The following is an 18945-nucleotide window of genomic DNA, read 5'->3' as shown; positions in this document are numbered from 1 at the left end:
AGAATACAGTCCTACACAACCCCATTAAAATTACTATTTTCACACGAGCGAATCGCGTTCCTAGTCTCTGGACTCGAACCGGTCAGAAACGTCAGGCGAGGAATATCGAATGACGACGGGTAGGTAGAGTTTATGCCACCGGAAAAACTCTCCCGAGTGTGTATAATGGGACACGAATTCTGACCTGACAAACTTCGGTTCGATACTGGGTCGTAAAAGTAGACGGCTGTCCAATTGAATGCTATCTGATCTCAACTGCGTTACCGATCACACGGTCAAAGATAGTTTATCTAGTGAAGGCAAGAATTAAAAGAAGTAGGAGTACCTAGTCGATGTAGAAAGGTCTAGTGGTTAAAAAAAAGCCGTTTGCTGAATTAGTGATTTTTTCCGGGTTTGTAGAATAAAAGTGCGAGTAAATTTTGCTTTACTAAGCCAGTTCAGTTTACAGCTAGGGAAGCCATAGTGTAAAGTGTGAGGACGCTTCGCTTGCACAAGCAAGTGCCAGCCATTTCGAAAGATAAATCCGTCAGCTATGAAAATGATAAAATCTATCACGGTGATATGTTTGAAGGAACAATCCCTTCAAACAAGGGTGCACCCCTCGGGTCGTGGATCCAGAACGACCGAGCGAAGGACGGATCCCTTCATTGAGGTCGACTCGCCTGGACGTCACCGTACACGTGTTGGACTGATTGGAGTCGGAACAAACGGTTCACTCCTAACCTCACACACGCCATCTGCAGATCAGCCACGTGCATTACCTCTGGGAAGCTTTGCGCGAACGTCGAAAGCACGACGGCTTGGTGAATCCCAACCTCACCATAACCTCAACGTAGCGGTGAGTAGCGAACGTTGCACGGGGAGGGTGTAATACGCTAGCAGAGCCACAAACCTCTTACACGACAAAACGACGGACACCAGCGAACGAACATTTGCCACCCACGCACTCGGCCCACGTATCGCCGAGGCTGAACCACGAACACGTGTCCCGACATCCAGCGCTACAGAAGTCAGGTTAGCACAGATCAAAACCCTATTCGATGTACCCCCTACTAACCCTAGTTTTATGAATAAACACCTGAAATGCACCTCGCAGTGAAGAGATTCGAATAAGTGATCGGACACGTGAAAGAGTGACGGAAGCATTTAATTGGTTAAATTCGCGTGAACGTTGTTAATTATTCCCGTAGGTAAGCAGAGGCAAACCTTCAAAGGAAACCCCTCTTACTGATTTGAATGAGTCTTTCCCCTGTTGGTTAAGTTTTGATTTTCAGAATTCGCAACCGCTTTGCTCGCCTTTTGTTGTTACGAGTGAACTCGCCCTGAGGTCTCAGAGCCGGGACGGGTCTGTTTGAGTCCCTCGCTTCTTCACGGTAGATTCTCGTATCTACCTGGCGCTTAAGTGAAGATTGTAAGCATTCCTAGTTCCAAAACACCTGACCCGTTACAATCTTTGTCGCAGACAGTAACTTTCTATCTGGTCAGGATCTCGAAACAAGCCACATGCGAGAATTGCATGTGTATACTAGCACCAAGTAGTGAGAAAATTCTGAACAACTGTCCACCAACGAAGAGATCTTGACTTCCTGAACAACTTTACTAAAGACATTTACTCTCTATCTGGCCAGGATCTAGTGATGTAGCACATGCGAAAACTTAACATGTATACGAGCACTACCTAGCGAGAAGATTCTGAACTACTGTTAACCAGCAAAATGGCTATGATCTCCTGAACAGCTTTGCCTAAGACAGTAGCTTTCTATCTGGTCAGGATCTCTAGATATTTTATATGATAATTTCACATATATACTAGCGCAGCTTAGTGAAAAAATTCTGAACTACTCTCCACCAGCCAAAAATACTTGACCCCCTGAAAAACTGCCGAATACATTTACTTTCTATCTGGTCAGGATCTAGAGATATTTTATATGCGAGAATTTCACATGTATAGTAGCGCCGCTAAGTGATAAAAGTCTGAACTACTGTCCACATACGAAAAGGCCTTGACCTCCTGAACAACTATGCCGAAGACAGTACCTTTCTATCTGGTCGAGAACTCGAGATATTTGTGTATACTAGCGCCACGTAGTGAGCAAATTCTGAACTATTGAGCACCAAGCAATAGACTTTGACCTCCTGAAAAATTTTGTGAAAGACAGTATCTTTCTATCTGGTCAGAATCTAGAGATATATCACATGCGAGAATTTCACATGTATTCTAGCGCTACGTAGTGAGAAAATTCTGAACTACTTTCCACCAGCAAAAAGATTATGATCTCCTGAACAACTTTGCCCAAGATAAAAACATTCTAGCTGGTCAGGATCTCGAGATTTTCCATGTTGTAACCAATTAAGTCAAATCCCACGTAGTTTACGCGGATTCCTTTCACATTTTCTCTATTATCCGCATTTTTTGAGGGTTAACTGTGATTAAAGTTTAACTTGTTTAGTTAAAAACAAGTTTATTAAGAAATACCCGTTAGTTTCACATCGATTGGTAGCGTGGCTGCAAAATGGCAATGGAAAACTCACACTGTTGTACAAAGTACAACGCGCGAGTACTCGTGTTACAAAAGTTGGCGCGAGTAACGGAGGGTTAATCATGATTGGAAAATAACCCATGTACGGATTAGTCAGTTTGGAATCATGTTTAAACATGTCTAAGTTTATTGTGGCATCGAAATAACCAATAACTTAGTTCAAATATTCATTGAACATGACTTTTGCTAAGTTATATTCAACCGACAGAACTTATAGAACATTCGAATTTAATCGACATGGATACACAGAAACTGGTTCGCAAAACGCCCAAATTCATTCTAATATCACAGTTCCTAACGTTTTCAAGAAAACCACGGAGCTCTAGGATCAGTTTCGTGAGTTTTCCACTTTCACGGATGTTCCGGATCTTCTGGAGGACGGTATCATGGCCATCAAGGCCCATGTTTATGTCACGACCCCAAATTCATTCTATCATCTCAGTTCTTAGAGTTTTTCAAAAAACTGCGGAGCTCTAGGATCAGTTTCATGGATTGATCACATTTACGGATGTTCCGGATCATCCGGAGGTTCATGTTTATGTCACAACCCAAACTTATTTCTATCATCACAGTTCCTAATGTTTTCAAAAAAACCGCAGAGCTCTAAGATCAGGTTCATGGATTGACTACTTTTACGGATGTTCCGGATCCTCCGCTGGACTGTCCGATGGCCATTTGGGTCCATGACCCAAATTCATTCGTATATCACAGATCCTAATGTTAAAAAATAAAAGAGCTCTAGGACCAGTTTCATGGATTGTCCACTTTTACGGGTGTTCCGGATCTTCCGGAGGACGGTCCCATGGCCATCCAGGTACTTGTTTGTGTCACGACCTCAAATGTTTTTTTTTTATAGGGGAATCCTTCTTTCTATAGCCTTTTTCTCTAAGGAACGCACACATATGCAGTATTGGTTTGTTTACAATCTTTTGCTGCCAGCTGCTCTAACAATTTCAGTCGAAAGAATTGTCAAAAACTGGTTTGAAACGCTTTTACAAAGCTCCAATCTTCTCTAGTGAGAGCGAGTATTGTCGGCAACCAGTTTTTCCTCGGCAAGCATTCCTTTTGAACTGCATGTAAACCTGCTGTTCTATTATCAGCAACTCGAAATCAGCTACAATTTGTAGTGCTTGTGTTTCATTTCAAGAAAACCCTGCTAGATTGCTTTTTCTCAGTGGTAAAAATATAGTCAAATTGAAGCTGAAAGCATAAAGAATCGTTTGCATGCATTCAGCGAAGTGTTTTCGTAAGAAAATTCAGTGAAAATAGTGTTTCAATTTAGGTTGCCGAAAATAGTCTGTCATGCCGAAGCCGTCATTTCCCCTATCACATTTCTTAATGTTTTCAAAAAAAACCGCAGAGCTCTAGGATCAGGTTCATGGATTGACCACTTTTACGGATGTTCCGGATTTTTCGAGGACCGTTTCGTTGTCTCCAGGGTCCATATGACTAATTGTGAACATTTGTGCCCATTTATCTAAATTACAGATCTTGCGCCACTTGCAAACCCTACAAACACACCTTTCAAAAAAACGTGTAACAACTCTGTTTGCTTTTTAAAAAAGTAGACGACTCTATTTTCAATCTTTTTACAATCAAAACCATCTACAAACCCTAGGAATTCTAAAGGTACCAAAATTTTTGAAATTCATTAAGAAATGACTAAGCTATGCCATTGAAAACGTGCCGTTACACGTTTTTCGGATGCTTCGTAGTCGGCGTAAAGTTTTTTACCCACCGTATTCGGAGTGTTAACGTAAACGTTTTTAAGACATAACAATCAGTTTTAAAGAAACAGCTTTACTATCAAATCCATTAAATGTTGAAGATTACTTCATTTTAGTAAGTCTAAGATCACAATATTTCTAATGTCTTGAAGTTTCGTACTAGCAAAATCGTGAATTTTTTTAAAAATGTTCTATTTATCTCAGAAAAGCTAGATCTAGAGATCCTTGGGGAGTTCCAGAGATCTTAAAGGGAAGTCCTATAACCTATAACGTGAGTTTGGACAAATTCAGGATAGTTCCATGATGTGCTGAAATAAAATCGAGAACCCTTAAGATGTTCCGAGAGATTCAGATACCTTCAGAAAATTTATGAAAACTTCAGAAATATTTTGGGAACTTCACAGAAATCCAGAGAATTCCAGGGAAGTTTAAAAGTGTTCACGATTATTCCATTTATTTTAAAGCAGAACAGAAATCTTCATTAGAATTGAGAGCTTTAGGGAAGCTCCGAGAACATCAAGACAGATCTGAGAATTAAAGGGAAGTTCAGAAAATTTCATGGAAATTGCAGAAACTTTGAAGAAGTTTCAAGAAAATTTCCGGGAGTTTCTGGAAACTTCAGTAAGTGTCTGGAACGCAATAAAAATTATATGAACATCCGTAAAATGTAAGAGTATTTCAAGGGTGTTATAGGGAAAATGCCCCTAATTTGAACCCATACATAAATTCAGTAATCGACTAAATTTTCAATAGTGACCAAAAATACCCATTAGTACCGTCCCAATGACGCGTTCATCTAGATAAAATTGATAAATAGCAGATTTTTAGCGATGTGCCCAATCTTAGATCCATAGGCCAACATTAGAGCCATTTCCCCTATCATGGAAATTTCAAGATCTAAAAATTTTCGAAAATTTAGCCAAATTGATTAGCGAAACATCATCGAAGTTCCATTAATAAAAGAAATGCGAGAACTTTTAGCAAGCACCGATATTTTCAAGAAATTTTAGAGAACTTCTAAGAAATTTAGATATTTTTAGATTGTTTAATTATATTCAGTGAAGTTCCGAGTACTTCGAGGACTATCAGATAACATCAGAAAAATCCCATTAACTTAAGAAACTTTGCAGCGACTTACAAGGAGTTCCTTGGAATTATGGGATATTCTGAGAATTCTATGATTGATCCGAAAACTTTAGATTCAGGGAATTATAAATATGTATCAGAAAATTTACCGGAATAATTGATCAATTAAGAGAAATTAAGGTAAGCATAGAAAACTTCAGGGATGTCCAGGCTTTCCAGGGAAAGGCAAAGTTCCGTGAGCGTTTATAAATTGTATAGCGCTTAAGAAAAATTGTAGAACTTAGGGGAATTTACGTATTCTCGGCAACCTAAGCAGCGACCTTCTTTCTATAGCCTTTTTCTCTATGGAACGCACACATATGCAGTATTGGTTTGTTTACAATCTTTTGCTGCCAGCTGCTCTAACAATTTCAGTCGAAAGAATTGTCAAAAACTGTTTTGAAACGCTTTTACAAAGCTCCAATCTTCTCTAGTGAGAGTGAGTATTGTCGGCAACCAGTTTTTCTTCGGCAACCGTTCCATTTGAACTGCATGTAAATCTGTTGTTCTATTATCGGCAACTCGAAATTAGCTACAATTTGTAGTGCGTGTGTTTCATTTCAAGAAAACCTTGCTAAATTGCTTTTTCTCAGTGGTAAAAATATAGTCAAATTAAAGCTGAAAGCATAAAGAATCGTTTGCATGCATTCAACGAAGTGTTTTCGTAAGAAAATCCAATGAAAATAGTGTTTCAATTTGGGTTGCCGAAAATAGTCTCGCATGCCGAAGCCGTCATTTCCCCTAAAAGAAATTCAATCAATCCAGTAAAATTGCGGGTTCTTTTAAACAAATACTAAGATATTCAGGGCAGTCTAGAGAATTTTAAGGAAATTGAGTAATATGTTGGCAGTTTTAAACACATCAGGAAATTCCAGACTATTAAAGACTTTATGAATTAATTATAATTTGAACTTCAGACAAATCTTGAGAACTTCAGTGAATATCATTGAACCTTATTAGTTATTTCGTTGCGGGCGCTAAAAAAAGTTCCTGAAATTTCATAATAACTTCGAAAACTTCGCAGAGATCTTCAGAAACATTTCGAGAACTTCATAGAAGTCTATGAAACTTAAGGGAAGATCCGAGCACTTCAGGAACTTGTATGGACATTTCGGGAGCATTTCAAATAAGTTAAAAAAAACAAGGGGAATTTCAGGGGAGTTCAGTTCCATTAGTTTCAGTAAATTAGAGGGAAATTTCAAGAAGTTCCCAGATTTTCAGAGAACTTTAGAGATGTTAAGAAATATATTGAGATTTTCACATAAGTCCAGGAGTTCACGGAAGCTTAAACATTTTTAGGACAGTTCAATTAAATTCAAGGTAGTTCAACAAGCTTCATGCGAACTGCAAAAACTTTAGAGAAGTTTCGAGAACTTCAAGAAAAAATATTGATCTCGCAAAAAAAACTCTAAAAAACCTTAAAAAAGAACAGATATGCTTAGAGCAGAGATATTCCAGAGCAGGTAAATTGCATATATTTTAAAAAAAGTATCGAGAAAGTTCGAAAAAGTTTAGAGATGTGAAACAAATTGATGAGAAGTATTGCGAGCATCAGGTTAGTTTCTCAAACTACAAAACAACTTCAAGGCAGTTTCATTAACTACAAGAATGTTGTTGGAACTTTCAAATAATTCTGAAGACCTCAGAATAGTCCATTCCATATTCAACGGAGATTTCTAATGAAAATTCGCTTGGAGTTCTCCTCATCATTCGCTCGTATTCTCCCGAAATTATTTCAGAAATTCACTTGGAACGTTCCTCTGAATGCTTTAAAACAAATATCACACGAATATAGTTAGAATACTTCTCGCAATTCCATTGAAATATTCCTCAAAATTTCGTTGGAAATATCCTTCGAATTCAATTTTCTTTTAATTTTCCTAGGAATTGCTTTAAAATTCTTTTCAGTCAGAAATCCTATGGAAAGATTCTCAGAATTTTTATTGAATTAATTTCAGATTTCTTTTTGAATCTCACTCTTTCCCTTGGAATTTTATTCACAGTGAAGGTCTCATAAGAATTGATTTTCATTCCTCCTCACATTTTTTTTATAGTTCTTTTGATTCAGTTTCGGAATGTTTAGCGTATCGGACTTTGTTGCAATTCGCAATAGTTCAAACGTTTGTTAGAGTTGCAGAAGTTCCTAAAGTTCTTTATGTACCAGGAGTGCACAATTTGCTATAGTCGTAGAGTACAATAGTTCCTGGAGATCGAGAAGTTCCTGGAAGAAGAAAGATTGTAGGAAGTTTTGGAAGCTCACACAGCACCAGACTCGGAGTTTTTCAGGGATTCTGAAAATAATGTGTTTCAACTTATTCAGGGAAGTAATTCCAGGATTAGCACTAATTACTAACCGACTGATTCAGTTTGTCTAATTCCGTATCTTCATCATCCTTCCAGAAATGGACTGTATCCCTGCATCCACCAACATCGATCCGATTGTCAATACTCACCACAAAAGTGATCCAAAATCCAACCATGTCGATTGGAAACCCCCTCCGGGTGGAGGAGGCCCCGGTGATCCCGACGAACACCCGCCCCAAAGCCACCCACCACCGGCCACGACGGAGACGCACAACCCGCCCTCCGGTGGCACCCCGAAAGCGCACTCCACATCGGTGGGCAAACCGATCCCGCACAAACTGGCCGACCCTAGCCTGCAGCAGATTCCGACCGAAGAACTGCTCGGATCCGTCACCACGTTCTACCCGAGTGGTGACGCCGAGTGCGGCCATGCGCTGCGTACCAGCGCACGGGTGATTCACAAAATGCGAATGGACTCCATTCGGGGTAGCACTCCGCCTCCGCCGGACCGGAAGGAGGGTGGAACGAATGCGATCGGCGGGAAGGGCGGATCCGGTGCCGCCGGAGGATACCAAGCCAAGACACCCAACCAGCAGAAACCGGTCCGGGTGGTTTGGAGCAATCAGGACAAGAACCTGTTCTTCGAGGCGCTGAACGAGTGCGGAAAGGATTTCGAAGGGATTGTGAACTATCTGAATACGAAAAAGCGCCGGAAGGAGGGGAACAATGAGCTGGTTTTCAAGGTGAAGGACGTCCGACATCTGTACTATCAATTCAACCAGAAAGTGAGCAAGTATTTGCACTTTTCCGACGAAGTCAAGAAGGAAGCACAGGAACTGTACGGGTTGATCAACTACGGTGAGATGAGGAAGAAGGTTCCGTTCCAGAACAAAAAATACTTTCACAAGTTGAAGGATTTGGTGTACAAGGGGGCGGTGATCATACGGGAAAAGGGAAGGAACATTAGAATCAAGACTCCTTCGTGTCGAGCGTTGAGGAAACTTAATCAGTTGGAGGAGTGGCAGGAGGAGATTCGGCTACCGCCAAGGGTGGATGTTATCATGAGACCGGCTGCGGTTGCTGCATGGGGTCGCGTCCAATCGTTGGCGCAGAATCCTCGCGTGAGGATCTCGGTGACTCTTCAGAAACGAGTGTCGACATTGCTGCAATTGTTGCAGTCTAAGTGGCGCCATCAGGATGTTCGACTGGTGGAACGGGTTTCGAGCTTGAAGACGACCAATATGGTGGCCACATCGAAAGCGGCCCGGCAAAAGGCTGGCCATGAACTGGAACTATGCACCAGGATGGCCGTCGAGACTGCCGATGACGAAGGACTGAAGATAATGCGCTTGACACCGTCGAAAGATGCGGTGATCCATCGACCGATGGTGAATCTGACGGAATTCCTGAGCAGTTATAGCATATGTCTGAACTCGTACGAACAACGGATTGGGGCAAAGGTGCGGGGGGAAGCGTTGTGTTTGGAAAAGTTGAACAGCTTCAAGGAGCGGGTGGGAACGAACTCGAAAAGGCAGCGGCACGACAGTAACTCGGAGAAGCACAGTCCCGATGGGAAGAAGGTGAAGAGTGAGGCAAAGGAAACTAAAGAGGAAAAAGTCGGGGACGGTACGGCTTTGGCGAGTTTGACCGAGGTGAGTACAATCGTACTTGATCGATAATACCGATTCGTTGTTCTTATGAAATGTTTTTTTCCACAGATTTTCAAGTCGCCAAACGCGTCCTGCGAATCGTTCGAAGCGGTGAAAGATGTCGAAGGAAGCGATAGTGAAAGTCATCTTACTGGTGGGAAAACCGCAGTAATGGAAACCTCCGCTGATGGGCCGGATCTGAAGTGTTCGGAATTGAACGATTCCATCAAACTGACCGGCATAAGCCGTATCATGCTCGAACCGGAGCTGGCGCACGGTGATAATTCCAACGATGGCATCCTGGTGCTGGAGAGCGAGCAGCAGCAGCAGCAGCAGCCAAAGCAAACGAAACCAGAGGAAGGTACGGGTAGCAGTAGCAGTGAGCCTGCTGCAAACAACCACGAAGATCTCATCAAAACGACAGTGAAGAAAAAGGACTCGAAAGAAAAGTGTAGCAAACGGAAAGACTCGAAAGCGGGCGTGACGGCGATGAGTGGAATACACTTTCGACCGATGGTCTCGGAGGAGACCATTCAGAAAATCCGGGAGGGATGGACCATGCAGAGCGTCGGGGACATGACGGTGGGAGATTTGTACATCATGTTCGGCGAGGAGAACAAGTTGCATCTGGAGTATCTTTGGGAAATGCCCAAGGAACAGAGGGTTGAAGTGACGGTCACTGCCGTGGAGGCAACCGACACCGTCGTCGATGGCGGTGTGCAGGATCGTCCGGATCCGATGCCGTCCGCCGGTTTCGGGGGTGACTTTTTGAAAAGCTTAAGCGCTAACTTGCCCGTGGATCTGAGCGGCCGACTGAAACAACTGCTCCAGATTGCCAACCTGAACGAAAAGACTGGCAAACGACGGTGCCCCTGTGGCCATGTTTGCGACCGAAGGATCAAGGTGAGTTGTACGGTCGGGGGGTGATTTGATCTGCGCTAACTGGGCTGCTTGCTCTTTCTTTTGTTTTGCAGATTGCGGATTCCATGACCAGTGCGGCCGCTCTGAATGATAATCTCCTGTTCAAGCAACCCATGGTACCGAGCCGTGGCAACGCCGGCGCCACCCTGGCCAACTGTAATGTGAGTGTTGCATGCAATCGTGTTTATCTGTATTAGATGTGGTAATGTGAAAAGCCTTAGATTTGCCCCACTTTTCTGAGGTTCCCTGAGAAAATTTCCGATTCACTGATACCTTCTTGAAGTTTCCTGAAAATGTTTCTTATACTCCATGAAAACTTCCCTGAAGTTCCCTGAAAACTTGTCTGAAGTCTTCTGAGAACTTTTGTATAGCTCTCTGAAAACTTGTGTAAAATTTCGTGAGATCTTCTTTGAAATTCATGAGAACATCTTTGCAATTCCTTGAAAACTTTTCTTATGTTTCACTTCTCTGAATTTCCCTGTGACGTTTTCGGAAGTTCCCTTCGAACTCTCCCTCTTTTCACATTAAAAATGTAAAACTTGAACCCCTCATTTTCTGCCAAACAGGTCCTCCCATCGCCGCACATGCGCTACAAACAATCCCGCTGGTGGCGAATGCGCGTCAATCGCCTCCAGCTGCCCTCGCAACGACTGATGCTACCAAACGGAACCCCACCCTACCCGCCGAATCGAGTCAACAACAATAACAACAACAACAATACCTACACCAATTCGCCGAAAGTGACCAACGGCGGTCACACGCCGTCGACAGTTTCTTCGTCCAGCCAGCATTCGCAAACTAACGCTGCCAGTGCTTCCACCAGCAGTCGATCGAGTGCCGTCGACGATCATCTAACCAAGCTTCTGGAGGACAAAATCAGTAGCTTCAGCGGCAGCGGTGGCGGTAGTAGCAGAACCAGCACCTCTTCCAATCCTACGTCTTCCAGCGCTGCCACCGTCGACGATAGCAGCTGTCTGAGTTTGTTCGACATTTCGCTGCCTTCCACGTCGTCGTCTCTGATGGCCGATCTGATGAGCAGTGACACCGATTCCCGCACGGCGTCCGGTGCTGTCATCGGGGAGAATAGCAACTGTACAACCATTTCGGCGACCCGGATCCTCCGGGAATCGCCCATCGATGGCAAACTGGTCGACACCGACATCAACGATATTTCGTTGAGCAGTTTCCTCGGGCATCTGGATGCAGCTTACGAGAGCGAGGCGCCCACCCGGAAGAGGGAATCCGACGTGAGTTATCGTTTTGTTGGCACTTATTCTGTAACGATTCAAGACTTGTTCTGATTTCTCATTGACAGCAAATGAACATCAGTATTATCAGCGAGTCCAGCGTGGACTACATCGCCCGGTTCGAAGATATCGCTGCCGAATTGCGAGCCCAGCAGGAACAGGACTCCGTTTAAATGTACCACACATAACTATTCTACAGGGATTTTTGGATCCAGCACACGGAAACCCTTTATATACACGATATACGTCGTAGTAGGTTCCCATTTTTTGGACAAGGCTTTACCTTTCTCCTGGCGAATTTGTGTTAGATTATTCTCGAAAGGTTCATCACGTGTTTTAGCTACTAGCCTTCATGATGCACACTCTGTATTATCTCGAACAGGAATGAAAACTTTCAATCTGAAACGCTATGTTGATTCCAAATTACCTTTGTTAGAGAGAAAAGCTTTAAAATCCACTTGAAATGTTGTTGTCTCTTTTCGTAGAATTTTGTTTTTTTTTTCCTTTTATTTTATCAGCCGTGTGCAACCGTAATGCAGTATATGTATATGATATTATTAAAGTGATTATTAAAGTTGCTGCTTTTTCGGAAATATATTAATCTCGTTTCAACTATTGAGCTGTACTGTTCCTATGTAGATAATTTCACTCTTCCTTGACCGGGATTTACCGGAAGTAAGTACATTAGGGTATCACCGTTGCCTTATGTTCGTTCAGTTCGAGTGAATTTGAGAATGTTTCGAATATGGCTCTTATTCAGCCTACTTTAAACCGGTCACTATATGTTTCCTATAGTGTTCACTATATAACTATATGTTCACTATAAACAGAATTCCGTAAAGTAATGTATAAAGCTTTTGTAAGTTTTGATATGCTCTACAATGTTTGTGAATAACTCAAACTTGTATCTCTTATGCATGATGAACCAGAGCAAACTGAACCCACCATAGCTTTTCAGAGAATGTAAATTATATCAATATCAAGTTCAACCCGCTTTAGTCCGTCATGCATAAGAGATACAGATTTGAGTTTCGCACAAAAGTTTTAGCTAAGAGCACCCGCACCAATGCGCTGCTATTTGGGCTGCTAGTTTGACAACTTTAGCCATTGTTATTTTAGTTAGAAACTTGTTTACGCACCGGTCGTTGCTATCACTATGATTGTGAATTTACGTTTTCGGCTTTCGCACCGATAGTTGCTAAACTTATCGTCGAACTTCGAAGTTAAAAGATCTCTAAGCAAGGCAATCTAATAGATTTCAGGAGAATTTACTTCAGCGAAGATCAAGAGCTTCAGGGCAGTTCCATTAAATTCAGGAAAATTTAAACTTTAATAACTATGAGTAAGTTACGTGAACTTCGGGTAAGTTCTGAAAATGTTAGGGCAGTTCCATGAATATTAGGAAAACTGTGAGAACTTGAGGGACGTTCCTAAAACTTTAGGCTCGTTTTGGGAACTTTATGGCAGTTCCATTTATTTCAGTAAAATAAAGGAAACCATCAAGTAGTTCCGAAAATTTAAGGATAGTAAAAAAACTGCAGGGAATGAACTTAAAAACATTAAGAAACCTACAAAGAAGATCCATGTTTTTCAGAAAAAAAAAATCCTGGAACATCATCAGGAAAACATAAGGAAAGTTCCGTAAACTTCAGGAAACAATAGAGATGTTCAGGAGAGTCTGAGGAATGAAATGCAGTACTAAGAATTTCAGGAACTTTTATAGGCAAACTGTGGGAACAAAAGGTAAGTTCCGAAAACTTCTGGAAATTTTGGTGAACTTCAGGCAAACTTCAGGATTTTAAAATAGGTTCCAAAAACTTCAGGAAACTGCAGGAACTTTTAAGACAATTTGAGAAATTCAGGGATATCCAGAGAACTTTTAAGAAGTCAAAATAATTTCAGAGATGTGGAGATAACATGAGGAAAATTGAACTTTTAAAGAACTTCCAAGTACCTCAAAGAAGTTAGACTAGAGACCTTTAGGGAATTTCAGAGATATTAACGGCACTTTCAATAACTTCATAACTACGTGAAATTCAAGAAATTCCAGACTTTCAGGGAAATTCGAAGATGCGTATGGGTAAGGTCCGATAAATTCCGGTCAATCCCATAAACTTCAGAAAAGTTTCGAGAATTTTTTTGACAGTTCTATTTAGTTCAGGGTAATACCATAGAGGTAACTCTAAGACCACTGGGTCCCGAAGAAAATCATTATTATTTTTGGCTCACTCAGTACCAGAACAACGGTCCCAAGCAGTCCCAAGCTATTTCACTCACCCCTGCATGTTCTGCATGAATCCACACACCCCTGATGTTATCTGTCAAACTTTCATAGCGAATCAAAACAAACATAGTGTAGTAATAGAATTTCAACTAGAATAGGGTACGTTAATCGTTTGCTTGGGACCAATAGGCTAGTCAAGTAGTGAGCCAATTTAAAATCGTTAGTTTCGTATTGATTGTTGGTAATACCATAGAGGTAACTCTAAGACAAGTAGGTCCCGAAGAAACGTGCTCAACTTTTTGGCTCATTCCACATTCTGCTAGCGAATGAGCAACATCAGGGTCTGTTGTCTCGTCACATGGCATTGCATTGAAAGTATTTTTTCACCGCGAAAAGTTTTTTATTTGCAAGTAGTTTTTGTGCCTTAGGTGACTCGCCTACGGTCGGTCTGTTCAACTTTAACCCGCTTCGACGATATCAAAATTCTTGTCGCATCATTAGCCATAGTTAGCAGCAAGAACGGTTAAACAGTGGCAATCACACGGACTGGAAACAATAACCAGCAGAAAGCAGTGAGCCACCGCACGGACGGTGTGTACGACCGGCATCTATTGTGGCAGAGCAGCAACAGTATAAGCAGTAGAAACGGTAAGGGCAAATAATAGCACGTAGGTATCTGTTTTTTGTATACCCATTCCTCTGACTGTTTGCTTGTGAATCGTCTGTCTCTCCCCCAGTGGAATCGTTCCACATAGGGTGGTTCTTTAATAAAAAATTAATTACTTCTTAACGAAAGTTTTCAATTTCGTATGGATGAAGGACAGGGGGGCGTCAAGCCTCCCAATGATAAAGTAAGAAAGCGTCATTACCAGGCGTCTTCTGCTTCGCCTTGGGTTGTCTACTTTCGGCAGAAAGAGAAAGCCCTAAACTTCTTAGGGATTAAAAGAACGTTGACGCGTCGTTTCCCGGGGACCGAATTTCATCAGGTCAATCGGAACAAACTGCGTATAACTGCACTCACATATAAAGTCGCAAATGAGATTGCTGACGACGAGGGTTATAATGAAGAGTATTACGTCTACATCCCATCTCGAGATGTGGAGATAGACGGCGTGGTCTCTGCAGTGAGCCTGACGTGTGATGACGTCATGGAAGGTATGGGGCGCCTTCAAAATGCTGCTACATCTACCGTGGACGTTTTGGGTTGCAGGATATTGTATTCAGCGACCACGGTAGATGGTCAAAAGACTTATTCCCCTTCAGGCTCACTACAGGTGTCTTTCGCTGGATCGGTTCTCCCAAAGTTTTTAGAAATTGAAAATGTTTTTTTCCCGGTGCGACTTTTTGTACCAAGGGTATATAATTGTACCAACTGCAAAAAGTTGGGACACACAGCTGCTTTTTGTGACAACAAGCCCCGTTGTGGCAAATGTAGCCAAGACCACATGGAGGGTGCTTGCCAACAGGAAGCAACTAAATGTGCTTACTGTGGCAAAGAACCTCTTCATGCTTTGCAGGACTGCCCCGCGTACAAGAAGCGTACCAATAATGTGAAGCGTTCAATAAAAGAACGCTCCAAGCTGACGTTTGCAGAAATGGTTAAGTTGCAAAATGGAACCTCTGCTTCGTTGGCATCAGCCGCTCAAAATGAAAACACTTTTGAGATTTTGTCTTCCGATGAAATGGACTCTGACATAGCAGATGAGAGTGAGTCTCCGGAGGTACACGCCCCCGGTAAAAGGAAGCCGACTAGCTCCCCGGGAGTGCGCCGGAAAAAAAATAAAACCACTCTCAAAAGTATGCAAAAATCTGAAGGTAGCGGGGATTCATTGAAAAAGCCGAACAAATCGGTAATTGCTGCTCCATCTGATCCTTGCTGCAGCTTTTCCACCCCGCCGCTACCTAATAAAGGTAATCGTAAGAGACATGAAAGATCTGAGCTTTTTGAAAAGTATCTAAAGCTTGAAAAAAAGCTTAAAAACTTACTAAAAGCAAAGAAACGAAATTACTGGCGTACTTTTATCGAGGGACTTTCTAGAGAAACCTCGATGACAACGCTTTGGAAAAAGGCTCGCTATATGCGAAACCGCTCATCTTCCAATGAGAGTGAAGAATACTCCTCCCAATGGATATTGGACTTCGCTAAAAAGGTTTGTCCAGATTCTGTTCCAGCACAACCAACTTTACGGGATACAGTCCGAAGTAACGGTTCTTTGGATGAACCATTCACAATACTGGAATTTTTAATGGCACTTCTTTCATCGAATAACTCTGCTCCGGGAAGCGATATGATCAAATTCGACCTTCTAAAAAACCTCCCCGATATCGCTAAAAGACGATTACTTAACCTAGGGGAATTTACGTATTCTCGTCAATCTAAGCAGCGTCTGCACTTCTACTAGCATTTTCGCAGCGTCACGCACATATATGATGTGTCTGTTTGTTTACATTCATCTGCTGCTTGCTTCTCTATCCATTCCAATCGACAGAATTTTTCAAAACGTTTTGAAAGCGTTTTTACAACGCTCCAAACTTCTCAGGTGAGTGTGACTATTGTCGGCAGCCTCTTTTTCTTCGGCAACCTTCCCATTAGAACTGCGTGTTAACCAGCTGTTCTATTATCGGCAACTCGAAATCAACCCCATTTTGTAGTGCGTATGCTTTATTTGAAGAAAAATGTAGCATTACTGGATTGCTCGATCGTTCAAATATAATCAGATTGAAGCTGAAAGGCTAAACAATCGTTTGGACACATTCACGGAAGTGCGTTGATGGGAAAACATAGTGAAATTAACGTTTAAATTTTGGTTGCCGAAAACAGTCAATGGGTGCCGAAGCCAACATTTACCCTATATAATTCATTTATGGAATTCAATATAGTTCCACCAGCATGGAGACAGGTTAAAGTAATAGCTATTCAAAAGCCTGGGAAACCAGCGTCTGATCACAATTCTTACCGTCCGATCTCTATGTTATCATGCCTGAGGAAATTATTAGAAAAAATGATCCTATTAAGACTTGACCATTGAGTTGAATCAAACAATCTACTTTCAAATACGCAATTTGGTTTCCGGAAGAGTAAAGGAACAAACGATTGTCTAGCGATGCTTTCATCTGATATTCAACTGGCCTTTGCGCACAAGGAGCAATTGGCTTCAGTCTTTTTGGATATTAAGGGCGCATTTGATTCGGTTTCCATAGACATACTGTCAGACAATTTGCACAGTAGTGGATTACCCGGTATTTTGAATAATTTTTTGTATAATTTGCTGTCAGAAAAACAAATGACCTTCAATCTAGGTCAACTGACAACTTCTAGAATTAGCTACATGGGCTTACCCCAAGGTTCATGTTTAAGTCCCTTACTTTATAATTTCTATGTCAAAGATATTGATAACTGCTTAGATAATCTATGCACGCTTAGACAGCTTGCAGACGATGCCGTGGTTTCCATGAGAGGTGCACGTGCGGAAATCTTGCAAAGACCATTGCAAAATTCCCTAAATAATCTGTCTTTCTGGGCAAGAAATTTAGGGATCGAGTTTTCACCGCAAAAAACTGAATTGGTAGTGTTTACAAGGAAGCGGTTTCCAGCCCAACTGCGTCTAAATCTTTTGGGCAGAGACATTACCCAATCTTTAACCTTCAAATACCTTGGAGTCTGGTTTGATTCAAAATGCACTTGGGGTACCCATATTACGTATTTGAAACAAAAGTGTCAACAAAGGATCAACTTTCTACGATCAATTTCCGGGACATGGTGGGGTGCTCACCCGGAAGACCTCATTAAACTATATAAAACGACTATTCTTTCAGTTCTTGAGTATGGCTCTTTTTGCTTCCACTCGGCAAGAAAAAGCCACCTAATCAAATTGGAACGTATTCAATATCGTTGTTTACGTATTGCCCTTGGCTGTATGCATTCAACACACAATATGAGCCTAGAGGTCCTAGCGGGCGTAAAACCCCTGCAGAACCGTTTCTGGGAGCTCTCATTAAGAATATTGATTAAATGTAGTGTCAGTAACAACCTTGTGATTGAAAACTTCGAAGAAATGCTCGAATTGAGCATCCAGTCTAGATTCGTGCGAATCTATCTTAATTATATGTCATCGGATATTAGCCTTCCTTGCTATAACCCCTCTCGTGTATGCTTTACTAACTATAGTTCCATCATTGACTATGATCTCTCCATGAAACAGGCTATTCAAGGAGTTCCAGATCAACTTCGACCTATCTCAATTCCCCGCATTTTTGCTGAAAAGTACCAACAAGTCAATTGCAATAGAAGATTTTTCACTGATGGATCACGCATTGATGGATCCACTGGCTTCGGCGTCTACAATGAATACTCAACCGCCTTTCGGAAACTTCAGGAACCTTGTTCCGTTTATGTTGCTGAGCTAGCAGCAATCAACTTCGCATTGGGGATGATTTCCGATATGCCCATAGACCATTACTTCATCTTCTCGGATAGTCTCAGTTCGATTGAGGCTATTCGGTCGATGAAACAAGGTAGGCACTCATCTTATTTCCTTTCAAAGGTAAGGGAGCAGATGAGTTTGCTGGTCGAAAGATCATATATGATTACCTTTGTATGGGTCCCCTCACATTGCTCAATCCCAGGCAATGAGAAGGCAGACTCTCTCGCAAAGGTGGGCGCACAACAAGGCGAGATTTATGATAGAAGAATTTCACATGATGAATTTTTCCCACTAGTACGTCAGAGTTCTCTTTTAAGTTGGCAAAACGATTGGACAAATAATTCTCTTGGGCGGTGGTTACATTCCATTATTCCAAATGTTTCTTCGAGAGCGTGGTTCAAAGGTCTGGATGTAAGTCGGGGATTCATTCGAGTGATGTCAAGACTTATGTCCAACCACTACTCGCTAGACGCACATCTCTATAGAATAAACCTCGTTGACAGCAATATATGTAGGTGCAGAACCGGTTATGATGACATCGATCACGCAGTTTGGTATTGCCCGGGTAATGACGCCTCCAGAGCACAACTATTGGATACCCTAGTGGCCCGAGGTACCCTAATAAAAAATAACCATATACGAACGATAACCCAAATCATTGAACTATTCCACAAATGGTTTGGATGATACCCAGAACACGTCGTTAAGCAAATTAACCATACAATTTTTATTAGGGTAGACAACCCTTCCGTGAAGTAAGAGATGTATTGGGAACACGTGATCT

At 41.9% G+C, this 18945-nt stretch overlaps 1 protein-coding gene across 1 annotated transcript in view; it reads left to right on the top strand.

Moving 5' to 3' along the window:
* The window catches only part of crm (cramped chromatin regulator), a 28863-nt gene extending 16821 nt beyond the window's left edge, over window positions 1–12042 (top strand). The window contains exons 2-6 of the mRNA XM_065218805.1: window positions 7793–9348; window positions 9415–10248; window positions 10320–10427; window positions 10833–11513; window positions 11582–12042. Of these exons, the coding sequence (XP_065074877.1) occupies window positions 7795–9348; window positions 9415–10248; window positions 10320–10427; window positions 10833–11513; window positions 11582–11686 (3282 nt within the window). The 5' untranslated portion in view covers window positions 7793–7794 and the 3' untranslated portion in view covers window positions 11687–12042. The remainder of the gene's footprint in view (window positions 1–7792; window positions 9349–9414; window positions 10249–10319; window positions 10428–10832; window positions 11514–11581) is intronic.
* The last annotated feature ends 6903 nt before the right edge of the window (window positions 12043–18945 follow it).

This window comes from Ochlerotatus camptorhynchus, unplaced genomic scaffold, assembly GCF_037179485.1.
Source record: "Ochlerotatus camptorhynchus isolate MF236.1 unplaced genomic scaffold, CSIRO-AGI_Acam_v1.1 ptg000094l, whole genome shotgun sequence".
NCBI classification, from domain to species: Eukaryota; Metazoa; Arthropoda; class Insecta; order Diptera; family Culicidae; genus Ochlerotatus; species Ochlerotatus camptorhynchus.
The sequence above is the reverse complement of the archived record's forward strand: the minus strand, read 5'-3'. Positions and strand labels throughout refer to the sequence as shown.